We start from the raw sequence: 22,684 nt of genomic DNA, 5'->3' as shown, positions 1-22,684 counted from the left end.
GCTCTGCTGTGGTACCTCTTCTCCAAATAATTTCTATCTTCCAAATGTTATCAACAGCTTTTATCTGTTTTCTTTTCTCTTGTCCTCTTTATTCGATGGGTTGATCCCCTTTTTATTCCTTTACTGTAATATATTTTAGAAAAGAGAGGAGATTACGACATTGTTTCAGTTCACCATATTTAATCAGAAATCTACTCTTTTTCTTTTGTAATTAAAAAAACAAAACAGATGAGATGCCTAGAACTGAAGACAGTATCCAGGTCTGATGACCTGGACTAAAAGCTAGATTAACACATCCCTTGATCTAAATGGAATTTATTTTTTATTGTAGCCTGGTTTTTTTGTGCATTAATTTCTATTTGGCTGCCAGCTGACTGAAACATGTGTCTCCAGGCTTTCAAAGTGATGATTTTGGTGTCCTGCTTTCATTTTTATGTGTCCTGGTTAGTATACTCCTGGTATAGATCCCACTATTGTTCTGCTGGTTGCTGATAGAATCTTTTTGCTAACATTTTAATTAGAATATTTACTTTGATATTTACAAGAGAGATTGCATTTTTACCTTATTACACAGTTTTTTGAACAGAATTGGTATCAATATTATACTGGCTGCTTTATAAGAATTTGGAAGCTTTCCTTTTTTATGCTCTAGAACATCTAAAATAGCATTTGGAGAAAAGTAAATTAAGCTAGTGAAGAGTATCTGGATTGGATCCTAGAATAGAAAAGGAACATTAATGAAAAAACTGGTAAAATTTGAATAAAGTCTATAGTTTAGTTAATGTTATGGGACCAATGTTAATTTCTTAGTTTTGACAAAGGTACAAAGATTATGTAAGGTGTTAACATTAGGAAAAGCTTAATGAAGGGTGTATGGGAACTCTGTATTATCATTGTAACCTTTTATACATCTAAAGTTATTCCAAAATAAAAAGTTTTTATTTAAAATAAAGCAAAAAATTTTATCAGGATGAGGTACATTTTATAGGTTTATAAGAAATCACCTTTGAACCTATCTGTGCCTGGAACTTTTCTTTTTATGGGGGTAGTTCTTTTCATAACTTTCTCTTCTTTCGTAATTGTCTTTGTAGATTTTCTATCTCTTTAAGGGTCATTTTATATTATTTTATATTTTCCTTGAAAACCAATTTTATCATCAAGGTCTTCAAATGTATTTGTGTAGTGTTAAGCAACATAAGCTCTTACTTGTTTTGATTTTCTCTGTATCCACGATATTTCCCAATGTCATAGCTTATTTTGTGTGGTTATTTTCTGGGTTGTGAAACTAATTGACTTGAGACCAATATTTTACAAAGTGAACAAAACTAGGATAGAAAAACATAAATATATATTGTTTGACTAAACTTGAATCTCAAGCACATATATTGTTTTTCTTGGTAACCTGACAATATCTATCAAGGCACAATGCATATAACTTTTGACCTAGCAATTTAATATTTGGAAACTTATCCAGAGATATAATTGCATACATGCAGAAATGATATGTGTACAACATAATTCATTACAGTATTCTTTAGAATAGCAAAAGGTTTGTAATAACCCAAACATCTATCAAGAGAGGACTACTTTTTAAATTACAGTACATCCATACAATGTAATACTCAGTAATTGTTAGAAAGAATGAAGAAGCATTCTGTGTATTGATATGAAAAGATATCATGGATTTACTTTATTCTAAGGAGAAGAAAGCATAGTGCAGAACAATGTTTATGGTGTACTATCCTTTGTGTTGAAAGAGGGCAGTTAAAATTCATATCTGTATTTGCTTGTATAGGCATAAAGAAACTCTGGAAAAACAAACAGAAGGAGAGCAGTGATTATGTACGAGTATAGGAACTGGGTAGGTGGGGACAGGTAAGGATAGAGGAGAGACATTTCACTGTATATCTTTTTATATTATTGTGGTAAGAACATATTTAACATGAGATCCACCCTCTTAACGAATTTTTAAGTGCACAATACAGTAACTACATATCCTTTTTTACAGTCTAGGGTTTGAAATATACAAATGAATTACCTATTCAAAAATTAAATATAAAATATTAATTAAAAGAAACACAACTCAGAACAGGCATGTGCATGCCATCCCTGATGCAGGCAAAACTGAGCCGCACTGTCCAGGGATGCACACAAAGTTGGGGGCAGGAGCCATGTCACACAGCAGGGTATGTCTCTTACACTGGGTCACAGTCACCTAGTTTGAGAAACCTTATCTATTTTATTCCCTAATCCTTATGTTTAACTGTTTAAGGTATAAAGTCATTCTGTTTTCCATGAGACTGTGGGCTCCCTAGGGCAGAGGGCTGATAAAGTTGTTCACTCTGTGGACATTGCGCTCCCATGTATGTTCATGTCAGATAGAAGGAGAGCTCTAGTTATTTGATTAGCATGTCTTAATATGGGCAGATATAGGAAGCATCATAGTGATTTGTCAGAATCATCTTCAAAATGTGTTGGCTCGCTTCTTAGAAAACTCTTCTTCCTCTTAGGTAAATGGAAGAGCTGGAGACCAATTTATTCCAGACTCGGAAAGCACACAGAATAGAACAAATGGTGGCAAGATGGCTTCGGCGCTCCCGGGACAGCTCGGCCCGGTAAGGCTCCTGGGCTGGCAGAGATTACTGTCTGTAAAGGTTTGGTGTCCCTGTGGGAGGAGATTTTGCCAGTTTTGGCAGGGCCTAGGGATCACTGTCTCTGGCTTTCTTCGTTCTTCCACCATATGGTGAGAGAAGTGTAAACAAGTCAGCAGTTTTGCTGGAGTGCATTTCTCTCTGCGCCCCTTCCAGCTCTTCACTCTGTCCCTCAAACATGCATCCACATAAACACAGACACAGTCACACCAAACTCATACACACATTTACAGAGAAAAACACACACACAAACACTCATACCGACATACACACACATATGCCTACACACTGGAACACACTCATACACACTCTTGAACACACACTCATACATACTTGCTCACTCTCTCTGTCTCTTTCTCTGTCTCACACATACCCCTCGTCTTCATATTTAATATGAGGGTCAGGCAATCTGCTGTTTATACTTTCCCTGTCTTTGTTTCTAGCAGCTGCTCCTTCCTTGCAGTCCCTATTTCATTCTAAACAAAATAAAATGAAATCAAATACAGATCTGATTTGACGGCTACAAGAGAACTTAAAATATGTTCTGTTTCAAAGAATTCATTTTCCATCTCCAATTTCCCATCTGGCCCTGCCACAGAGATGAAATATCACATGTCAGGTGTTTCTGAGACACACATTCTTCTAAAGGAACTGGAAACAGCTGTTCTGCTGCTGAGCAATAAACCTTGCTCAGGGCTGCAATGCCCTGGGGCCAAGTGCTCTGGTCCTCACACACTGCAATGACATCAGGCTATTAGAATTAGCCCCATTTTACAGATGAAACACCTGAGGCTCAGAGAGTAACTCATTTATTACCATCGTCATCCCCCTGCTCAGAAACCTTTGATGGGACCTCATTTCTTATAGGATGAGTTTAAACATTTTGGGTTCGACATTCAAGGTGCTCCATGATCAACCACTATCCTTTACAGCTATTTGTCTTATTACTCTGTTTTGTTCACTTCTTACTCCAGCTAAAATAACCTACTCATTGTTCCCTTACTATAAGCACCTCTGCCTTGCCTTCCATCCCTTAGACCTGGGCTCCTGTGCCAGATCCCTTCTTCTCGCCTCCACGTGTCCAGAACCCCTCTCCCCCACCCTACACACAGTTCAAGTTCTGGCTGAAATGCTCCATCTTCCATGAAGTGGTCCCCCAGCCCACAGTCAGAATTAATTTCTCCCATAGGGCCCCATAGTATTTGATTTGTAGCATTGGCGTTGTGCTCCTCCTGGTGTGTTCAACCTGCTTGAGCACATCCCTTTTCTTCTAGACTGTGAACTCTATGAGGGCGGGGAAGGTATCGGCCTCATCTCATAGCCCAGAGGTGACTGAGTTCCAAGAGATTATAAATGCTTAAGTAGTGATTGGTGAACTAATGGGAAAACTGCTAGGTACATTGTTTCCTAAAGTGGATTCTGCAAAACCCGGTGTCACACTGCTCCACTAAAAAAGGTTCCATGGTCAGGATCTGTGTGGGAAGTGATGCAGCCTGTGTCCCACTCCTATGCAGCCCCCACCACCACTTGGTGATTCATCATGCATTTTAGCACATTAAAGGCAGTGAGAACTCCCGCAGAATAGAGGTGTGTATAACTTTAACGTGATGTTGACTAAATTTTAGGATTTTAATTTTAGAGTTCTAATTTCAATACTCCCGAAGAAACTCCCTACCCACTACTAGTCATTCCTCATTTGCCCCTCCTCCAGCCCTAGGCAGCTACTTGTCTACTTTCTGTCTCTATAGATTCTCCTATTCTGGGCATTACACATAAATGGAATAATATGACACATGGTCTTTTATGACTGGCTTCTTTTACTTAGCATAATGTATTCAAGGTTCATCCATGTTATAGCATGTATCAGCATTTCGTTCCTTTTTATTGCCAAATATTCCATTATGGAATATTTACTTTGGTCATTCATTAGTTAATGTATACTTGAGTTGTTCCCACTTTTGGGCTATTATGAATAATGCTGCTATGAATATTTGCGTAAAAGTTTTTGTTTGAACATATGTTTTCATTTCTCTTCAGTATATATTTAGGAGTGTAAAAACTGGGTCACATAACAACTTGATCTTTAACCTTTTGAGGAATTGCCAGACATTTTCCAAAGTGTCTATGGCATTTTACAGTTCCACCAGCAGGGTCTGATGGTTCCAATGTCCCCATATCTTTTTTAACACTCGATATTATCTGTCTTTTTTATTGTAGCCGTCCTGCTGGGTATGAAGTAGTATCCCATTGTAGTTTTGATCTGCATTTTCCTGATGGCAGATGATATTGAACATTTTTCTATGTGTCTAGGGAGTTTTATTTTCCAAGTGCTCAAGAAAAAAGAAAAAGAGAAAAGTTCTTGGCAGTGTCTATGGAAAACATAATATATGTGTTTCTAGGATAAATCACACGTAGCTTTATTTAAATTGCTTCTCATCTCTAATTCTGCAACATCGATAGAGGCTGGGTCCTTGGTGTCTTCAGATTATGTGATGATCAAGAACTGAAAAGCTCTCGGAAGCTAGGCAAGGTCGGGCCTGGTTAGTACTTAGATGAGAAACTACCTAGGAAGACTGGGTGCTGTAGGCATTAAAAAAAAGAAAAGAAAAGAAAAGAAAAAAAGAACCGAAAAGCTAAGTGTGGGGTAAATCATTGCAGTTTCCCTGGAGTAGAGTAAACATTACCACCTATCACCCAGTTGCTTAGTCAAGAAAAGTAGGAGACATCCTGAATTTCTCTGTCTTCCTCACACTCTGCCTCTATCCCATCAGCAACCCCTCTCAGCTCACCTCAGATCTATCTTCCTCACTGTCTCTGGGTACACTGCCATAGTCACTCACTTTTTCTCCGCTCGAGCCTGTTCTCCACCCAAAAGCCATAGTGGAATTTTCAAAATACAAACCACTCCTGTCCCACACTTTCACCTCCAGTTCCATCCACCCCACCCCAAACCATTCGTAGCTCACTGCCATTGTGTCATGGCCTGGAAGTCCCTTTATGATCTGGCCGCGGCCCAACTGCTCAGTCTCATCTTGCTCCTCCTGCTTCCTTGGCACAGTGGGTCCTAGGCACTGTTGTTTCCTTCAGAGTGCTTCTCCTCTCCTCACACTTTCTAATAAACCCATTCGTTTTCTTATTTATCGTCTACTTCCCCCATCTGTTTATTATACGGTCCTTCTCTCCCAGACCCCCTACCACATATGAGACCAGTAACCGTGGCTGTCTTGTTTTACAAAGTATCTTCAGCCTGGGAAGAGTTCAGAGTATGTTTACATTTTTCATCCATCTTTCTCCCAAAAGGGATTTTTGATGGCTTACAGTTTAAAAACATGTAGAAAAATTGAAATCAAAACCAGAAATGCTAAAAATGGATTATAAACCAATTAGACATAGGATTTTGCATTTGAGTACAAAGATTGGCTCTGTGTTTCCTGATAGCCAAGACAAGAAATGAAAGAAGTACATCAAAGTGTTTTTAATAGTCAAAAAAAGGTAAACAAATTCATCTGCAGTCCTACAATTTTACACATATCTTTTAGCAATCTTCTTTTTCAGATTTTTAAAAGCCTCCAATCATTTCAGCCAGTTGTACTTTCTTTACTTGTAATTATTGTATTTTTCATATTTGTCATGAAATTTAAACCTTATCTCTGACTCTAATTGAATCATCTAGGAACAAATTAGTTAGAAATAACTTTTCATTTTTCAAGCATCGCTAGACAAATTGATAACTTTTATGAACCTGGGGTACTGTTAGAACTTTATAATACATCTTAAAATGTGTATTTTTCTGGAGAGGAGTGTCAGCTTTCAAAGTTGCTTTGAATTCTTAAATTTTAAATTAGTTTTCAGTGGGTGGTTATTGTTATAAATTCAAATAGTGGCACTCAGTTTGAATGAGTGTGTATGCTTGGGTAGGTACAAGTCTAGTGATACAAAATTATTCAGATATGATGATGAGGACTCTCACTACTTAATTTCACATTCCAGTATAAAAATAACATTTACAGTATCAGTGCTCTTTTAGAAATAGCTAACTCTCCAAATGATCTCTGTGACATGTTTTGAATTTCTGTATAAATAATGCAATACAAACTCCTTAATAAAAGCTGCAACATAGTGACATATCATAAACTAATTTTAACTGTTTTTAACTTAATTGCCATCTTAAGAGCTTTGTATAACTGTAGAAGTGATACTTTTCCACTTATACCAATTTTTTCTCTCCTACAGAAATTTTGTTTTTTATATGGTTAAATAGTATTCTCTTCACAATTTATTTGGTTGCTTCTAAGCTTAGAAAATTATCACCCAATAATTAAATTAATTTTCAATTTAATAGTTTAAAATGCTTTATATTTAATCCTTTAATGTGGAGTTTATTTTAGTATAGGCTTGCGATGAAGCTCTAACTTGATTAGTTTGCATCACCATTAATTGTGACTGATCTTTCCTTTCTTTACTGATTAATCATCCCTCATTTATCATATGTAAAATTCCTGTGTCGTGAGTGGGAAATTGGATTTTTTTCTAAGGCTAGCTCTCCTGTTCCAGTGATCTAACTGCCTCTTTTCACACACCTGTATTAAAACTATTTACATTTATTATTTATTAAACTAGACTTTTTTTTACTCTTTGTTTTCAGTTTTTTCACTCTTACCTGCCTATTCTTTCATGTAAACTTTAGAATAATTTTATTGTATTATGAAAACAATTCAGCATAAGTTTTACTGAATTTTCTTTTGTTTAATCTGGAAAAGTTTTATAAAGCAAGACATAAAGAAACAAAGAGCTTAATGCAACTTGATGCCTTCTTCTTAGTGCTTGGTTTCATCTTCAGGCTTAAAAAGATGATTTTTTAAATCTTGAATCTTAATACTAATGAACACACATGCACATGTCTGCACACATGTGCACAGAGACACATACACATGCTTGTGGTTTTACAGGCTTTCCAAATTTACTTGTTCATTACAAACCATCAATGTCTGTTTACTAATTATAGGGATGGCCTCATTCGGCCTAATATTCCTAATGATGTGGAAAGACCATTTTAGATACCAATTTTTTATTTTACCCATGGGCAAAAGTAAAACGATTGGAGAAAAACAGGCTGGAAGGTTCCTGAAGGTTCCATTATCTCTTGAATCTCCTTTTTAAAGTAATAATGGAATAATTTCTCTTACTCACATCTGTAGGCCTTTGCCCTATAGCACTATACTCACAATATATATGTTCAGTGGTCTCCTAGAAACTGTCACAGCCACAAACGTAGTCCCATGATTACGACTACATGCTAAATTTCTTAGTGGTGTAAACTGCTACTTCCATTTCTTCTTTCTTTGAATAAACTTTAGATTAAAAATCCAGCTTATACCAGACTTTAGTTTTTGAGATCACTCAAGCTGGATGAACATAATACAGTGTTTAAATATAAATTCAAAATAATTTCTCCACATCCTGCTAGAACTCAAAGGTGAATTCTTTGTTGTTACAAGACAGAGTAAAATGTTTTACCCCTATCACAGATCAGATAAAAAGCCCGAGAATATTTGAGGCATAATCTAGTAATTTTCCTATTTTAGTGTTATTGATCAGCTCAATATGAACTTATAACCCATAAAATATAGATTTGCTCTAGACGAAACTAGTTTTATGATAAATTTAACATGTTTTTTTCTAGTTCTACCTTAGACTAGATCCGGTTATCAGACAGGAATTTCATTACTGCAGCCACAGGTCTTATGCTGCGCCAATGTAAAATCACAGTAATGACCTCGGGTTTATGATTTGAAACCATTACGAAGGCAGCAGACGTAGGTTTTTGGATTGGATTATCAGAGCTCAGTTTGATATTTATAAGATGCTTCAGAGGAGGACATTTTGCTACAGAGATCATTTCCTTCCGCTCCCATTCAATTATTGAACATTCTTCGTGAGGAGAGGCCAGTTGGGTCATGTTCTTAAGCAATCCCTTCCCAAACAAAAGCTGAAATGTGGCCTTTGGGAAAAAGGTCAAATCCAGACTTCAGGCTAAAGCTACTGACACTGTCCAGGGATTAGTCAACACAGTGGGGCTCATTTGTCTACCTTTGTTGAGGAGCGCACCCTTCCAAATGAAAAAGTCAGATAACTGAAGCCTACCCATTTGAAAAGCATTCAAATGGATTCTGTTTTAACCATGTGATGAGGCTTGTTTTTCCTTCTGTTCTGCAAACATTTATCAAACCTTACTCTATGCTCAGCATCGAGTTCAGCACGTGGGAAAAGAAGGACATGAGTTTTGCCATGCAAAGTATGGACAGGACCAGAGATCTCACAGTGGTCATTATAAATATGATGTGTTTCAAAAAGGGATGTGCAGTTTCTGTGGGTCCGTTCAGCAGAAGGCGTGGGCTATTTCCACAAAACCAGAAGATAGGATAGGAGTTGGGCAGATAAAGTATATAGTTGAGGAAATCCCTAGAGAATGTGTGTGTTAGGGATGGAGGGGTAGAGTCTAGGCAGAGGGAAGAGTTTGCACAAAGGCCATTGTATCTGAGGAACTCCAAGGAGACTAGTTTGGAATCCAGTATAATTTTGACCAATTACTTATGTCTTCCCTTATTGCATCAGCTCATTAAGAATACCTACCACCTAATACACATTCAACTAATCTGTTTTTAATGAATTGTTGAATGCTTTTTGTGGCTGTGTTTTGTGTTTTTATCTTGCAACTTTACCAAAGTGATTTTTTTTTTAGCACTAGCAATTCTCTTTGTTGATCATTTTCTAGATATAGATCATCATCTGTTTAAAAAAAAAAAAGGTGGTACTTTTCCATTTCCTCTGCTTATTATGCCTCTTATTGTTTTTCCCTCTGTGAAAACTATTACTCCATTTCTCCTGCTGCATTAAATAGGTGTAGTGTCTAAGATATCCATACTGTTGCTTTTTTAAAGGAACATAGATGTTGATTTTCGGCTTTCAGTATAGTGTATTATTTTTATACTATTCAGAAAGGCCTTTTCATAGCTTTAAAGTTTTTTTTTTGTTTGTTTTTTGTTTTTTTTTTAAATCAGGAATAGCTATGGGTTTTATTCAGTATAAATTTTCACAGCTTTCTGTTTCTTCTCTCTCATTGGGCCTATCTGCTAACATTTCTCAGTATTACTCATGTGCTTGCCCATAAGAAATTGCTTTGCTTCTAAGCTGTGTGGGTCAGATCATCCTCTATTCAGACAGCTGAAATCTGCTCTAAGCCAGGGTCTGAGGAGCTCCTTGATAGATAATGTTCAGGAGGCTTTGTACTTGGACTTGTCACATGAGTTTGGGCTCCATGTGACAAGTTTGGGCAGTTTTTCATATTTCCTTGTGCTTGTTGAAATTGGAGATCATTATAAATGACAGAGAGGTGATTTTCAGATAAGTGAGGTCCTATTACATTAGTCAGAGTTCCTGACAGTGTTTGGTAAATGGATGAGAATAAATGATAGACCTTAACTACTAAGCCTCAAGGGAGCTGTTACTCCTCCACATTTCTGTAGTTTATAGTGACAATAAACAGCTCATCTCATCACAATTTGACCTTCCTCAGAAAAAACCACTGACTCTTGGAGAAAAATCATTTGCCACAGACAAGTGAGAAATAGTCTGTGACTCTCTTTGTGGTTTTGCAAGATAGAAAATACAACTTTCCACTTACCTCATTTTAAATTTATAGAGAACACATATGTTTTTAAAGATTAATATAGAGAGAGTCCTCCCTATCTGAGGTTTCATATGAAATTCTCATAGTTACCAAGTTGAAGGGGAAGCAAAATGCATCATAAAGCAAAAAAAAATCATCAAAGATACAATCCACTTGTAAAGTTAGTCATCCAAACTGAGCAACTCCTTATTCTGTTTGCACTCCGTGTTTTTCTTCTTCTATACCTCTTCTCAAGCAGTGCCTCCTGCCTAGAATGCCTGTCTGTGCATCCGTGCATTCATTCATCCATCCATACATCCATGCATCCATCCACTCAGCAGCAGTTACTGAATATCTTCTGTGTGCCAGGATCTGGGCTGTGAGGGTGTACTCTCAACACCTCTTAAATGCCGCCGCTTCCAGATAGCAAATGCTTCCCTGATTTTTTATCCCCTACCTCACGACGTTAAAAATGCTCCCCTTTTCTCTGAATGCCCATAGCAGTGCATGACTTCCTTTTTAGGGCACGCTGCTTTATTCTACTTGGTGTTTTATCTACTGGTGTTTGTGTCTTATCTCTGTTAAAGGAGAGTTGGTGTCTGCTCAACTCTGCATCTTCTTCCTTCAGGATGCCTAGGGCTGACCAAGTTGTGGCCACCAACTAGAATCCCCTCTCTCTCTTCTTTACACACGTCTTCTCTTCCAGGGCTAAAGTTGCTGCAGCTGATGGGGCCCCCGGGATTCCAATCCAGACCCTCACCCCTGTGAAACACACAGTAAAAATAGACAAAGACACCCTCCTGCAGGACTATGGATTTCACATTTCTGAGAGCCTTCCCCTCACAGTGGTGGCCGTCACAGCAGGTAGGGGCTGACTGGGAAATGAGAAAGGAGCTTGGCTTCCTGGGTGGAAATAGCCCTGGTTTTCTTCCCATCTCGCTGTCCTATAACATATTTAGAAAATGCTGCCCCAGGACGTTAGAAAAGGAACACCTAATTCTGGCCTAATTCTGACCTAATTCTCTTTGGGGCTTTGCACCTTCCTTTGGTGCCAGGAGGGAGAGAGCTGCAGGTGCACTTGCTGATCTGAACCCCAGGGTCCTGTTGGCTTCAGACAGGGCTTTGCCTACCCTCGACTCCCTGGACAGTCTCGGGGGCAGTGACAGTGTTTGGATCAGCCAGTGCTCCTCTTTGAACCCTGCATGCTATAAGCTAGGAAGAGTTTCTAGCCAGACAGTAATAGAAATTATCGATTTGTTTTCCCTTGAGTCTTTGTAAAATATAAGCTGTATCAGGGTGAAGAGGAGCAGGCTGGGAATGTCTAATGTTTTTATACTTCAGCTATGTATTGATGTTAGATCTGGGACTAGTTAAAACCCATTAATTTCAATTTACACATGTGCACACACACAAACACACATACATACACACACCCCAGAGTTCTTTAGAAATGAATGTATTAGATTCACTGGCCTGCTCTGTTGATTCAGGGGGTTCTGCTAGTCATCTTTCCCAGACAGCCTGCTAACATCCCTTGAAGGTGATGGATGATAGGTATGTTACCCACAATTTGTAAACAGGAAAAGTGAGATACGTGTGAGCCCAAGGCTGATTGGGGGTTAGGGTTAGGAGGGGTCAAGGATAGGCTGCCATTCAGGTGTGCTGCTTTGACATACGGGATCTGGGCCCTCCTGGGGCAAGCACCAATTACTTTTTTTCTGTCCAATAGGAGGCTGCGCTCATGGCAAGCTTTTCCCCGGTGATCAGATTCTCCAGGTGAACAACGAGCCTGCCGAAGACCTCTCCTATGAACGAGCAGTTGATATTCTGAGGTACTAAATTGTCTTCCAACATCCGGAGTCACACGGATTACCATAGAGCAGAGATGGGCAACCGGAATGGCGTAACTGATCTCCCTGTGGTTTTAGTAGGGTCCTGTCTCCTTTAGAGCAGCAACAATAGCCTAATTTTAGGATTCCATCTCAGTTACGTTCTGCTGTCTTTCATCTGCCTACAGAAACAACTGGGAGGCAGAAGGTACTATATGTATCGAAACCCCATTATGCCTAAGACACTGTGCTAGGCACTATGGGAAATGTAATTATGAATAATACATAGACCCTACCCTTTAAGGATTTATAGCATTGTGATATATGTCAAAGATTGGACTAAATTGATCCTCAATCTGTTCGTTCTTCTTTAACTCTTTATATCTCTTCGTAAATGTTCTTGCAGATACAGCTTGCTTGGCGTTTATGTAGTTTCATTGATATGGCACCTACTATCTTCTACCTGGTGTCATTGTGATTTGTTTAAATGCCTCACTTCCTGCCTAGACCATGATCTCCTTGAGACCAGACACATAGTGGTACTCTGTTGAACAAGCGGATATGGTTGGCACTGACAATTGGTGACTCTGGTTTTAAGATGGAGGAATGTCAGTGATAGGAGTGAAGAGGACTAACAAACATTTTGTAGGCTTTGTCTTTTAAATTTTTTTACTCAAACCTGTTTTAATGACTTTAAGGAGAAATAAGAAATTGAATTGGATGAAACTCAACTTGAAGATACTTCAAGTTTGTATTTTAGTTTGTGCTTTTTTGTGAATGGCTAAACTGATTTGGTTAGGAAGGTTGTCCATTTCATTATTCACACTGAATAATAGGAAACAATAACAAAGTCAGAGAAAGAGAAAAATGATACCGTAGGATGCTGTCTCCAATCCTAGGAAGCACACAGTCTTGCCGCGGAGAGACACAGCTTAAGATTTACAGAAAATCCGTCAAAGTGTAGAAAATAAAATCCTTTTAGCCAAGCCCAGTATTGCTTCAAGACTGACAGAGAATCGGTTGGGTGAGTAGGACAACCTGGAAAGGATTTGGTGATTTCTTTTTAAAAAATGAAGTATGGTTATGGAAATCATGAAGTTTGCTTTCCCAATTATTGGATGATTTTCTCAAAGACAATCAACTCTAGCAAATGAATTTTAGATTTTCAGTACTACTACTATTTCTGCCAGGCTAGATCAAACTGTGACTAATGAACAGAAGGATTCACAGTTTAAAGCAGTACACCAGAATTTGGGTGTTTAGGTAACTTTGAACCCCGATCTCTTCACTGAGCACCTTCTCTGGGCAATGAGATCTGTGGGGCAAAGAGGCTCCCCTGCCCAGACACTTATAGGCTGGTAGTGCAGAAACAACTCATGCACACTCTGCTGGGATTGAGAGCAGACACCGCATCCAGAGAAGCAGAGGGAAGGGACTGTAAATGCTGGAGATTCCTCCAGCTTGTGGGAAAGTTGTGGTTTGACACAACAGAGAGAGAGTCCAGACATCTTCCAGCTGTACCTTTAATGCTGGGTAGGATTTGTCCCACAAAGATGGAGGTGAAGGGTGATCCAGGCAAAGAGATAAGCAGGAATGACAGAGTGCAGAACGGAGCTGAGCATTCCCCATGAGGCCTAAGGCACCGGATGCCTAGACAAAAGTTCTGTGAAATGGGGCCCAGGTGATGGAGGGTCATGAATGCTAACACAGCAAGTCCAGGTGTTATTTTACTCCTGGAAGGATGAGCCATTGAAGACTTCTGAACAAGAATGTGACTTGATGTGCACTGTGCATCTGTGCTCCCTGCCATACATCATGTGTGGGAATCCTGACTTTTTTAGCTTAGTTCCCAGTGTCATTGCCAGTTCTGTGGGAAAAAAACAAGCAAAGCAAAATGGCAGAACAACAAAACCAACAAAACCTCTCTAATTCCTCCAGCTCTTTGTGAGGCCAAAGTGTCCTTTTGAGAACACTTGGAGCTTGGTTTGTTATAAATTATCTTGGAAAAGGCCTATTCTCATATAAAATGGAGGAGGCAGTCCCCAGACACTTAGAAACTTCAGGTTGAGTTTATCCATTTGAGGAAGTAACACACCAGCAGTAGTTGGCCTAGATGTTCATATTACAAGAAGTCAAATGAAATTATTTTTGCAAACTGCCTCTCTGTGTAGCAATGGCAAAGAAAAAGGAAAATATGGATCTACTTTTTGGTTCTATTCTCTAATACAAAGTGGGAGTTTGGTAGTTATCTGGTAGATCTGATCACTTTGGGAATCTAAGAAATAATAACAAGACAAAAATGTCTAGTATCTTGATTGGGCTAATTACACTGACTCTGTGTGCCCAAACACCATAAATTGGTTGGCTTTTATCTGATAAATGTTATTCACATTCATTTTATTTAGTGAAATGTTTAGCCTAAGTGTTCTGATATAATAACCCAAGTTATCTGTGTTATTGCTGTGTTTTCTCTTAAAAATTTGTTTTTGGACATAAACCTAGCTAGTGGTTATAGCAACTGGATGAATTCTCCTTTATATAGACTAAACTAAGACTAAGTGACTTAATTTAGTAACTGTAGGTATGGACTAGGTGGTAGAGGCAAGTATCTGACGATTCCCTCAAGGTAGCAGGGGCACTTTGGTGCAACTTAAATTCCTTTGTTTTCCTCAGTGTCCTTCTCAATTTTGCTGAGCCAAAGAAGTTGAGGCAAGAAAGGCTACTTTGTAATTCTGCCAGTCTTTTTGACACACACACGCATATCGCTCAGAATGATCAAATGTTTCTCTCTCTTTTTTTTTTTCAGGGAAGCTGGAGATTCTCTTTCAATCACAGTTGCTCGTTGCACGTCGGTAAATTTCTATGTCCTGTGTGTTAGTTTCACTCTTCTTGACCCCAAGATCCTATCCTTCCTGTGGGATATCCCTCAGGGGATAAATAGGGAAGGCAGAGGGCAGAGGGGGCAGCTATCAGGCAGTAGGTAGCCAGGCAGTTAGTGTTGCCTGAAGACCACCTATGCCTCATTGTATTAGAAGAAACAGATATGAGTCCAGCCCTCAAGAACTCATGGTCCAGCTAAGGAGACAGACCTGTAACTATGCAGAGTGGGATGATGAAAAGGGCATCAAACTATAGGTCTCAAGACAGGTTTGAGTGGTATGACTTTGGACAAGTCATTTAATTTCAGTTTTCACTTTTGTAAAACTGATGATGACAATAACTGCTTTGTCTCTCTAATGGGTTGTTATGAGGACCAGATGAGGTATTGGATATGATCATGTTTTATCAGCTCTGATGTTCTTCACAAGGCAAGGTGTGCATAGCTGATGCACAGAGAGGAACTGGCAATTTCCTCCACTACAGGCCAAGGAGCCCTTTATGTGTAATACAAAGGAAAGTATGTATCAAATTACAAATTATAAAACTATCAAGAAGGAAAAGTTGAAATAAAATTCTCATTCTGAGAGACTTTAATACATACCTCATAGCTTTGGCCACATAAAGACAAAAAATAAATAGGGGCATAGAGAATTTTAATAATGCATTTAATAGTCTAACTGACCACATTACCAGGCTATCAAAAATCTCAGCAAATTCCCCAAATAAGAAACTGTATAGGTCTCTTTTCCAGAATATAATAAAATAGAAATTAATAACTATAAAAAACTTAATTGAAACCATCTAGCCATTTGGAAATAAAAATGCAATGTCCTAAGTAAAGATGGAGGCAAATAAAAAAGCAAAACTACAGTTATAGACTTGTTAGAAAATAATTAAAAATTACATGAAGAAATTGGTGGAGCCGGGTTATTTTCCAGGTAGTTAGACTCCAGAACTCACACTTATTAGTATTATGCTATTCTATTTCCTAAAAACCCTGCCGTCTTCATAAAATGGCATTGGCCAATCCGGGGCAGAAGGAGGGGGAAGATTGCAAAAAAGGTGAAGAAATATTTTCCAACTTGTCCCTTTCAGTTCCCTTTTAAGCATTAACTCTTAGTTCAGCAAAAACATGCACAGAGTTTTTATTAGGTAAGGTCTGCTGTTCTCTGATGAATCAATTTAGAACCCAGGAGACCTAAGATATCCTAGAATGAAGGGTAACTCATATCCTTTGTCTCTCTTTAATATTGGATGGCTCAAATGAGTGGTTTGCAATATGCTTTAGATGCCAAGGTACACAGGTAGCAGAGCTGACACTGAAGTGTAAAAGTATAGGAGGCATGGTGGGGCCTGTGGATTGGGCATTTCCATGCCAGAGAGCTTCTTCTTTGTCAAAGCAGCTGGTTTCATGGTTGGGTGGTTTCACATGGAAGAGATGCCCTTCTTTCCCATGACCCCCACTAACTAGTCCTAGTTCAGAACAAGTCTCCTAACTAGTCCTAGTTCAGAACAAGTCTACCTTGTACGAAATAGCTTTTCAAAGATTTGGAAGTGTAGCCATCTCTTCCCTGGGCTTGACATTGTTCCATCAATTCTTCATTATATGATATGTTTCTCTGATAACTTTCTGGACAGATTCCAATTTTGCGGTGACACTCCCAACTAGTGGCACCCAGAATGTAGTCCCACCTATGGTCAACTGGTGCAAGTACCACAGGGAACAGAAGGTGCAGTTCCAACATGCACCAAGAACACTGTTGAAGCCCAAGATTGGCTTAGCAGGCCCAGTCACGCTTTTGGCTTGGGTGAAACTTGTGGTTGACCAAAAACTTAGTTAGTTTTCGATTGAATATCTTCCCAGCCAGCCCTGCCAGCCACCCCACCCCCCAACCCCATCCCATGCTTGTGCAATTGATTTTTTCAATCCTCAGTACCACATTTCACATTAATTTCTTGTCAAATCATGTTGCTTTGGCCTGATGTTCTGTCATGCTGAGATTTTACAGTCAGGGAGTTGTGGCATATTTGTACAGTCATCAGTTGTAGTCATTCTCCCTTCCTGTCAAGGAACCACCTCTTTTCAAGTCTCTTTCATTTCCTCCATTATCCAGCCAGTTGATATCCATTAGCCTGATCCAGCTCTGGACCGAACTCTTATAGGATTGCTCTCCCTAGAGTGAAAGACAATAGCAGTTGCCTCTGCAGATTATTTTTCTCTCTATTTCTTTCCTTTGTTCTGCCCTTGATTTCTCATTCCTTTGCATCTTTAGGGTGGTGGTGGTTGTGCCTGTTCCTTTGGCCTCTCACTTTACTCTGTTCCCTTTAGCTCTTGATAGCCCTGTCCTCCTACACCCTCTTATGCTTGTTCTTAGTGATTGCCTGGCCTCTGACCCATAGCTGCCCCTGGTCCTCAAATTTCCCATACATTTCTTTTAGATTCCCAAGTCCTTTATCTTTCTTCTCAAATTTCTGCTGCCTGAGATCTGTTGACACCTTGCAACTCTATGTCATTCACAGGTTTAGTAAGTCCAATTTCTCTGACTTCACCTAGTGAGAATATAGCTCAATTCTCATCCATTATGTTTAGCATAATGGATGAGAATTGAGCTAAAGGGAGCCTGAGTTGCTTAGCTAGAAATCAAGACAATTTTGCGTGTAAGTCAACTAGTTTTGAATCTACCTAATGGCTCTGCATCTGGCCTTCTCCACAGGGGGATTATAGGAGACCTTATCAAATACTTTGCAAGAATGAAGGAATACTACTGTATCCACAGGACCCTGGCCTACCAATCTGGAATCCCATCTTCAAAAGAAAAATGAACTTGGTTGGCTCTGACTTGTTCTTGGTAACTCCATATTAGTTGTTAGTGATCAATATCTAAAAAGCTCTCTGACCATCTCTTGTCTTGGGTTTTGCCAAGAATTATAATGACAAGCTTATTAATATGTGTTTTCTTGAATCTTCCATATTTATTTTCTGGGAAATTTGATACTTAACCATCTTCAGTCTCTTAATATTTTTTCCATTCTATTTTGTAGGTGATGCCAGCTGTTACATATCAGCCCCTTAGATTCACTGGTATAGGTGTCTTGAACTCATTCAAATCAGTCTGATAGTCTCATCACTAATTTTGGGTTTTAACTTTCTCTTTCCCTTATTCCTTCTATTTCTTCTGGTTGGAAAACTATTCTGCTTGAAAAAGAAGCACATCAAGGTTAAATAATTAGTTGAGGGATTATGACACAAGTGTGCCTATTCTCTGGGAACATTACTATTTGCCCTTCTTCTACTAATCTTTTTTTTCAAAAAGTAAACTCTGTATTTGAGATATTAAATCCTAGTCATGAACTCTGTCACACCAAGGTTCTCGTTGCTGTAAGATCTTATTTATCTTCTTGCATTAAAATTTCAGGGCCATATGTTCACTTCATGTACTTCACAGCATTGATCTATTGATACCTGAGTCTGTGAGCATTGTTTCCAGCAGTTGGTGGAACTAGTTGATTACTGTTCCATAGCTCTTCCCTCAGCCACTCAGAACGTGGCCCAGAGCTCCATCTGAGGACTCTTACACATGTAAACATTCTAGAGGCTATCCTAAAGGGCGATCCAGATTAAGGAAACATAGGATGTCAGGCCAGGAAATAGTGTATCAGGGTTTCATCCAGGTAGATCCCATCCTGTTGGTCTAGATCATGCAACTTGCTGTTCGTTAAGTGCCACAATTTAGCCTGATATGGTGTAGGCCCAGGGCTTCACCACATACTCATACCAACTTGTGATGACTCTTTTTACTTCTGGGGAAAGAGGGTGCCACCCAGAAGATATAAGAAGATCAAAGAGGGATCAAGGATAAATCACAGGGGTCAGAGCTTCAGGGAGCCCTGGAAGTGTCTGGTCCAACTCCCACATCGTACAGATGGGAAGACTGAAGACCAGAGGGGCAATGACTTGGCCAGCATCATGGAGTTATTTTGTTTTGTTTTACACACATGTGTGCACATGCACTCACACTCACACAATTGGTGAGAATTTGTGTTTGAAGTAGTTCTCACAACTGTTGAGTAGCAGAACTTGGGCTGAAATTAAGGTCTCCTAGTTCACAGGCCAGTTCTCTTTGTCTTTGTCATACAGCAGCCATTTTGCTACTGTATTGAATGTTCAACTATTCTCAGACATGTGAGAACATTGTGTGTATTGAGATCCCTAGATTTTATCAAAAGAACTTTAATGGGATGTTGTCCTTCTCTGTGGGTGCTAATTGAATCCTTAACAGCTGTCGGAGTTTTCACTTTTATTTTTAAGAAATGGAATTTGTACATGGCTTTTATGGAAGCCCTGTTCTAAAATGTGTCATGTTAATGTTTTTCAGGGAGTCCCCAAATCATCCTTCCTGACTGAGGAGAAGAGAGCCAGGCTGAAGACCAACCCTGTGAAGGTGCACTTTGCTGAGGAAGTGCTCATCAGTGCCCACAGCCAGGTATGTCACTAGTCAGGGGATTGAAATGATTTGTCATGAAGCTAATGAGCTGCCTTCTGGCACCCAGCTCCCTGAGACTGTAATCCCACAGCACAGAGAGAATACAGACAGAGTGCAGTGGGTTTGCTAGAGATTCTGTGCACCCCCAGTAAGATGCCTGCAAACCATGGACGGAGAGAGGAGTGCAGACTCTGGTTGGGGGCCAGGGAGAGAAGCAGTAGGTGTGGCTCAGTGTTACTCAGTGATTCCATTCTCCTGCCCATGAAATTTCAACAGATTTCAACTGTTAGGTTCTCATTTTGAATCTTTAAGTGTTTCCTCTGAAGGTGATATACTGATAGTAGTGATGGTGGTGGGGATGGCTTATTTTTTTTAAGAGCCTAAACTTTTGGTGTACATAATCCTTAGACATTACAACACCCTTCAGGGGAGGCATTTTAACAAAAGAGAAAGCAGAGACTCAGAGAGGTTAAGAGAATTAACCTCTGAGATCACATAGCAAAAAAATCTAGGAGCCCAGGTCTCTGGGACTTGAGTTCTTCAGTTTTCCACTATGACATGCTGCCTCATCCTTTATGATATAAGGAGATCCAGGGTTGGGGTTCAGAAGACATATTTGTAAAAGGAAAATATTGGCTGGAGTTTGATGTTTTTAATGTGGACTATTGGATAAAAGATTCATTTATTCATAATTTACACATTTCCCTCTCCCCTCTCCCCCGCTCAGTGGTCTGTAACTATTGCCATAATTGAGTGATCAGTTTTCGATTTTGAAACTTTCAGGTCAGAGCTTGTCCTTATCTGGTCTTCTCATCATAGACACCAGCGAATGAGGAGTCATGGCCATTTTAATAAGGATCTGGGTGATCTGGTTCACATCTGCAGGACCTTATTTTCTACTTGTCCTTCCACTTAACAAACCACACCTTCATTAGACCTGAGAGTGAAAGCTGGATTTGTTCAGGAAGGGGCCAGTGAAATGCCTAATGGGTTAATCAGAAGAGACCTGAGATCCTGTGTCACTCAGCAATATTCGAGTCTCTGCATGTCCACATTGGTGAAAATTGATTGAATCTCTTTCACAAATTAAATGTAGATTCAAACACTTATTTTTAAGAGTAGTACACAGTGATGAGAAGTAGGGTCTAGAACCAGCTAACAGGACTGGTTCTATCTCAAGTTTTGGGGACTCTAGAACCTTTACTCATTCTAGAGGACACCAGCCCTCCGGATTTTTATTTGCAGCAAAACACTTAGAGGTCACTTGTGAGAGCTGGCCTTGGAGAGATTCTCCAAACCCAAAGGGAACATTCCCCTGCCCTGCTCCACCTCAGGAATTCTGGCTGGCACGGGTCACCAAATACAGACCAGTCCCATGCCTCCTTCCCAAAAGGCCCTCCAAGAGTAACAGAGCCCTTTAGGATGTCCTGGAAGTCTAGGGTGATGGTGGGGATGAGTGAAGGCAGAGAGCAGCCTTCTGCCCTTTGGTGATACTTCACTACAGGAAATGCAGCAGTAAATGGGGCAATGTGTGTGGGGGGCGCTCTGAAGGGTTTCACTTCAACCCCACAAGGCACAGTTTGGGACAGTGTGCATGACTGTCATCTGACTTGCTGAATTGCATCCCCTAAGGGTGGCAAACAGCAGTGAAGTATCAGCTGATCATGAGACATCATATAGGCTGGTGCAGTGCTATCAGTGTGTTTGTGGCAGGTCTCACTCTTCTCCATCTCTCATGTCTCACAGAGACTGTCTAGTGGCTGTTCACCTTGAACAAAGTGTGCCCTTCTCTCTGTGTGGCCTATGCCTCGTCCATTGGAGAAAGCTCCAGAAGCCAAGAATTTACCCATAGCATGGTGAAGAGGTTAGGGATGATCCTGTTCTCCATGCCAGACAGGGCCAGGGGAAACCGAAGATTTGTCACTGGGGTAGAAAGGGCCAATTTCAACACTGTCCTTTTGTTTTCCAGGGAAATTCTCTGCTGTGTATGCCCAATGTGCTCAAGCTGTACCTGGAGAATGGACAGACCAAAGCTTTCAAGTTCGAGGCACACACAACTGTGAAGGTATTAAAACTAAACTTGAATCTTCTTCCCAGTGAGAATCGTTGGTTTCCAGAACCCCGAGGCTGCCCTGCAGTTGCCTTGGTGTGCTCACAACCACCATAGTCTGAGCACTGTGCTATCTCATTTAGTTGCACAATCACCCAGCAAAATTTTATCACCGTCTTGAAGGGAAGGAAATCAGGGCTCAGAGAGATGAAATGACTTGCCCAAGGTCATATTACAACTCATAAGCTTTCACCCTTAACCACTGGACTTCCCTGCTTCTTAGTGAGCCCACCTGTTACCCAAAGGACAAGAGCAGCTAAAAATCCAGGTGAGGTAGCAAGGCAGGCCCAGGCCCCTGAATATTCTGTTCTGAGTTGAGGTCAGTTCAACTTATATTTAACAAGTTCCATTATACGAAATGCTCTGGAGGGGGTGCATACAGAGCTAGGTGGTCTCCATCATCCAGGAGCTTACAACCTAGTTGAGAGAGGATGGACATTCAAGGACCTCCCAGTAGTTCAGGGCAGGATGAAATCAGAGCTGTAAAAAGAGGGACAATGAAGTGCTCTGTGTGCAAGGGAAAGGGCGCCATCTGTTCCATCCTGTCAGGAAGTCAGAGAAGGCTTTGGAAAGAAGCTGGACCTGAGCTGAACTTTAAAGGGCAACTAAAAATTCAACAAGGACGGGTGGAGACAGGGCTGTGGGGGTGGGGGGAGAATGGAGGGTGCACATCAGTCGGAGGGAGTCACGTGAACTAAGGCAGAGAGCCAGTAAGACGTTCGTTGCCCCGGAGTAGTAACCCATTCCAGCGGGACTAGAGCACTGGCTGTTTTCTTATGGAAAGAGTGAGAGACAGCACAAGCTGGTTGTGGAGGACCTCAGATGACAACAGGGTTTGGGTTTTATCCATAGACAATAAGGGATGGCACTCTAGTTTCTGAAGAAGGGAGTAAATAGTATTAGAGTGTGGCTTCAGGGAACGAGCAAACAAAGGGGTTGCTCAAACACTGAAAACAATGTAAGAGTAAGTACTGAGCCCAGCTCTTCTGATACTAGGGGAAGAGCAGGTTCAGATGCGCCAGTGCTGTAAGTAACGGATAGTCGCCAAGACACACACACAC

The 22,684-nt window shown here is 40.1% G+C and overlaps 1 protein-coding gene across 1 annotated transcript in view; it reads left to right on the top strand.

Annotated features, from left to right (window-relative positions):
- FRMPD1 (FERM and PDZ domain containing 1) overlaps nucleotides 1-22,684 on the top strand; it is a 123,161-nt gene that overhangs the window by 84,099 nt on the left and 16,378 nt on the right. Inside the window, exons 4-9 of the mRNA XM_039857022.1 lie at nucleotides 2,511-2,615; nucleotides 11,027-11,184; nucleotides 12,050-12,152; nucleotides 14,956-15,001; nucleotides 19,406-19,513; nucleotides 21,483-21,679. Of these exons, the coding sequence (XP_039712956.1) occupies nucleotides 2,515-2,615; nucleotides 11,027-11,184; nucleotides 12,050-12,152; nucleotides 14,956-15,001; nucleotides 19,406-19,513; nucleotides 21,483-21,679 (713 nt within the window). The 5' untranslated portion in view covers nucleotides 2,511-2,514. The remainder of the gene's footprint in view (nucleotides 1-2,510; nucleotides 2,616-11,026; nucleotides 11,185-12,049; nucleotides 12,153-14,955; nucleotides 15,002-19,405; nucleotides 19,514-21,482; nucleotides 21,680-22,684) is intronic.

Source organism: Pteropus medius, unplaced genomic scaffold (assembly GCF_902729225.1).
Source record: "Pteropus medius unplaced genomic scaffold, Ma_sr-lr_union100, whole genome shotgun sequence".
In the NCBI taxonomy this organism is placed as follows: domain Eukaryota; kingdom Metazoa; phylum Chordata; class Mammalia; order Chiroptera; family Pteropodidae; genus Pteropus; species Pteropus medius.
This window is presented reverse-complemented; position numbering and strand designations above follow the sequence as displayed.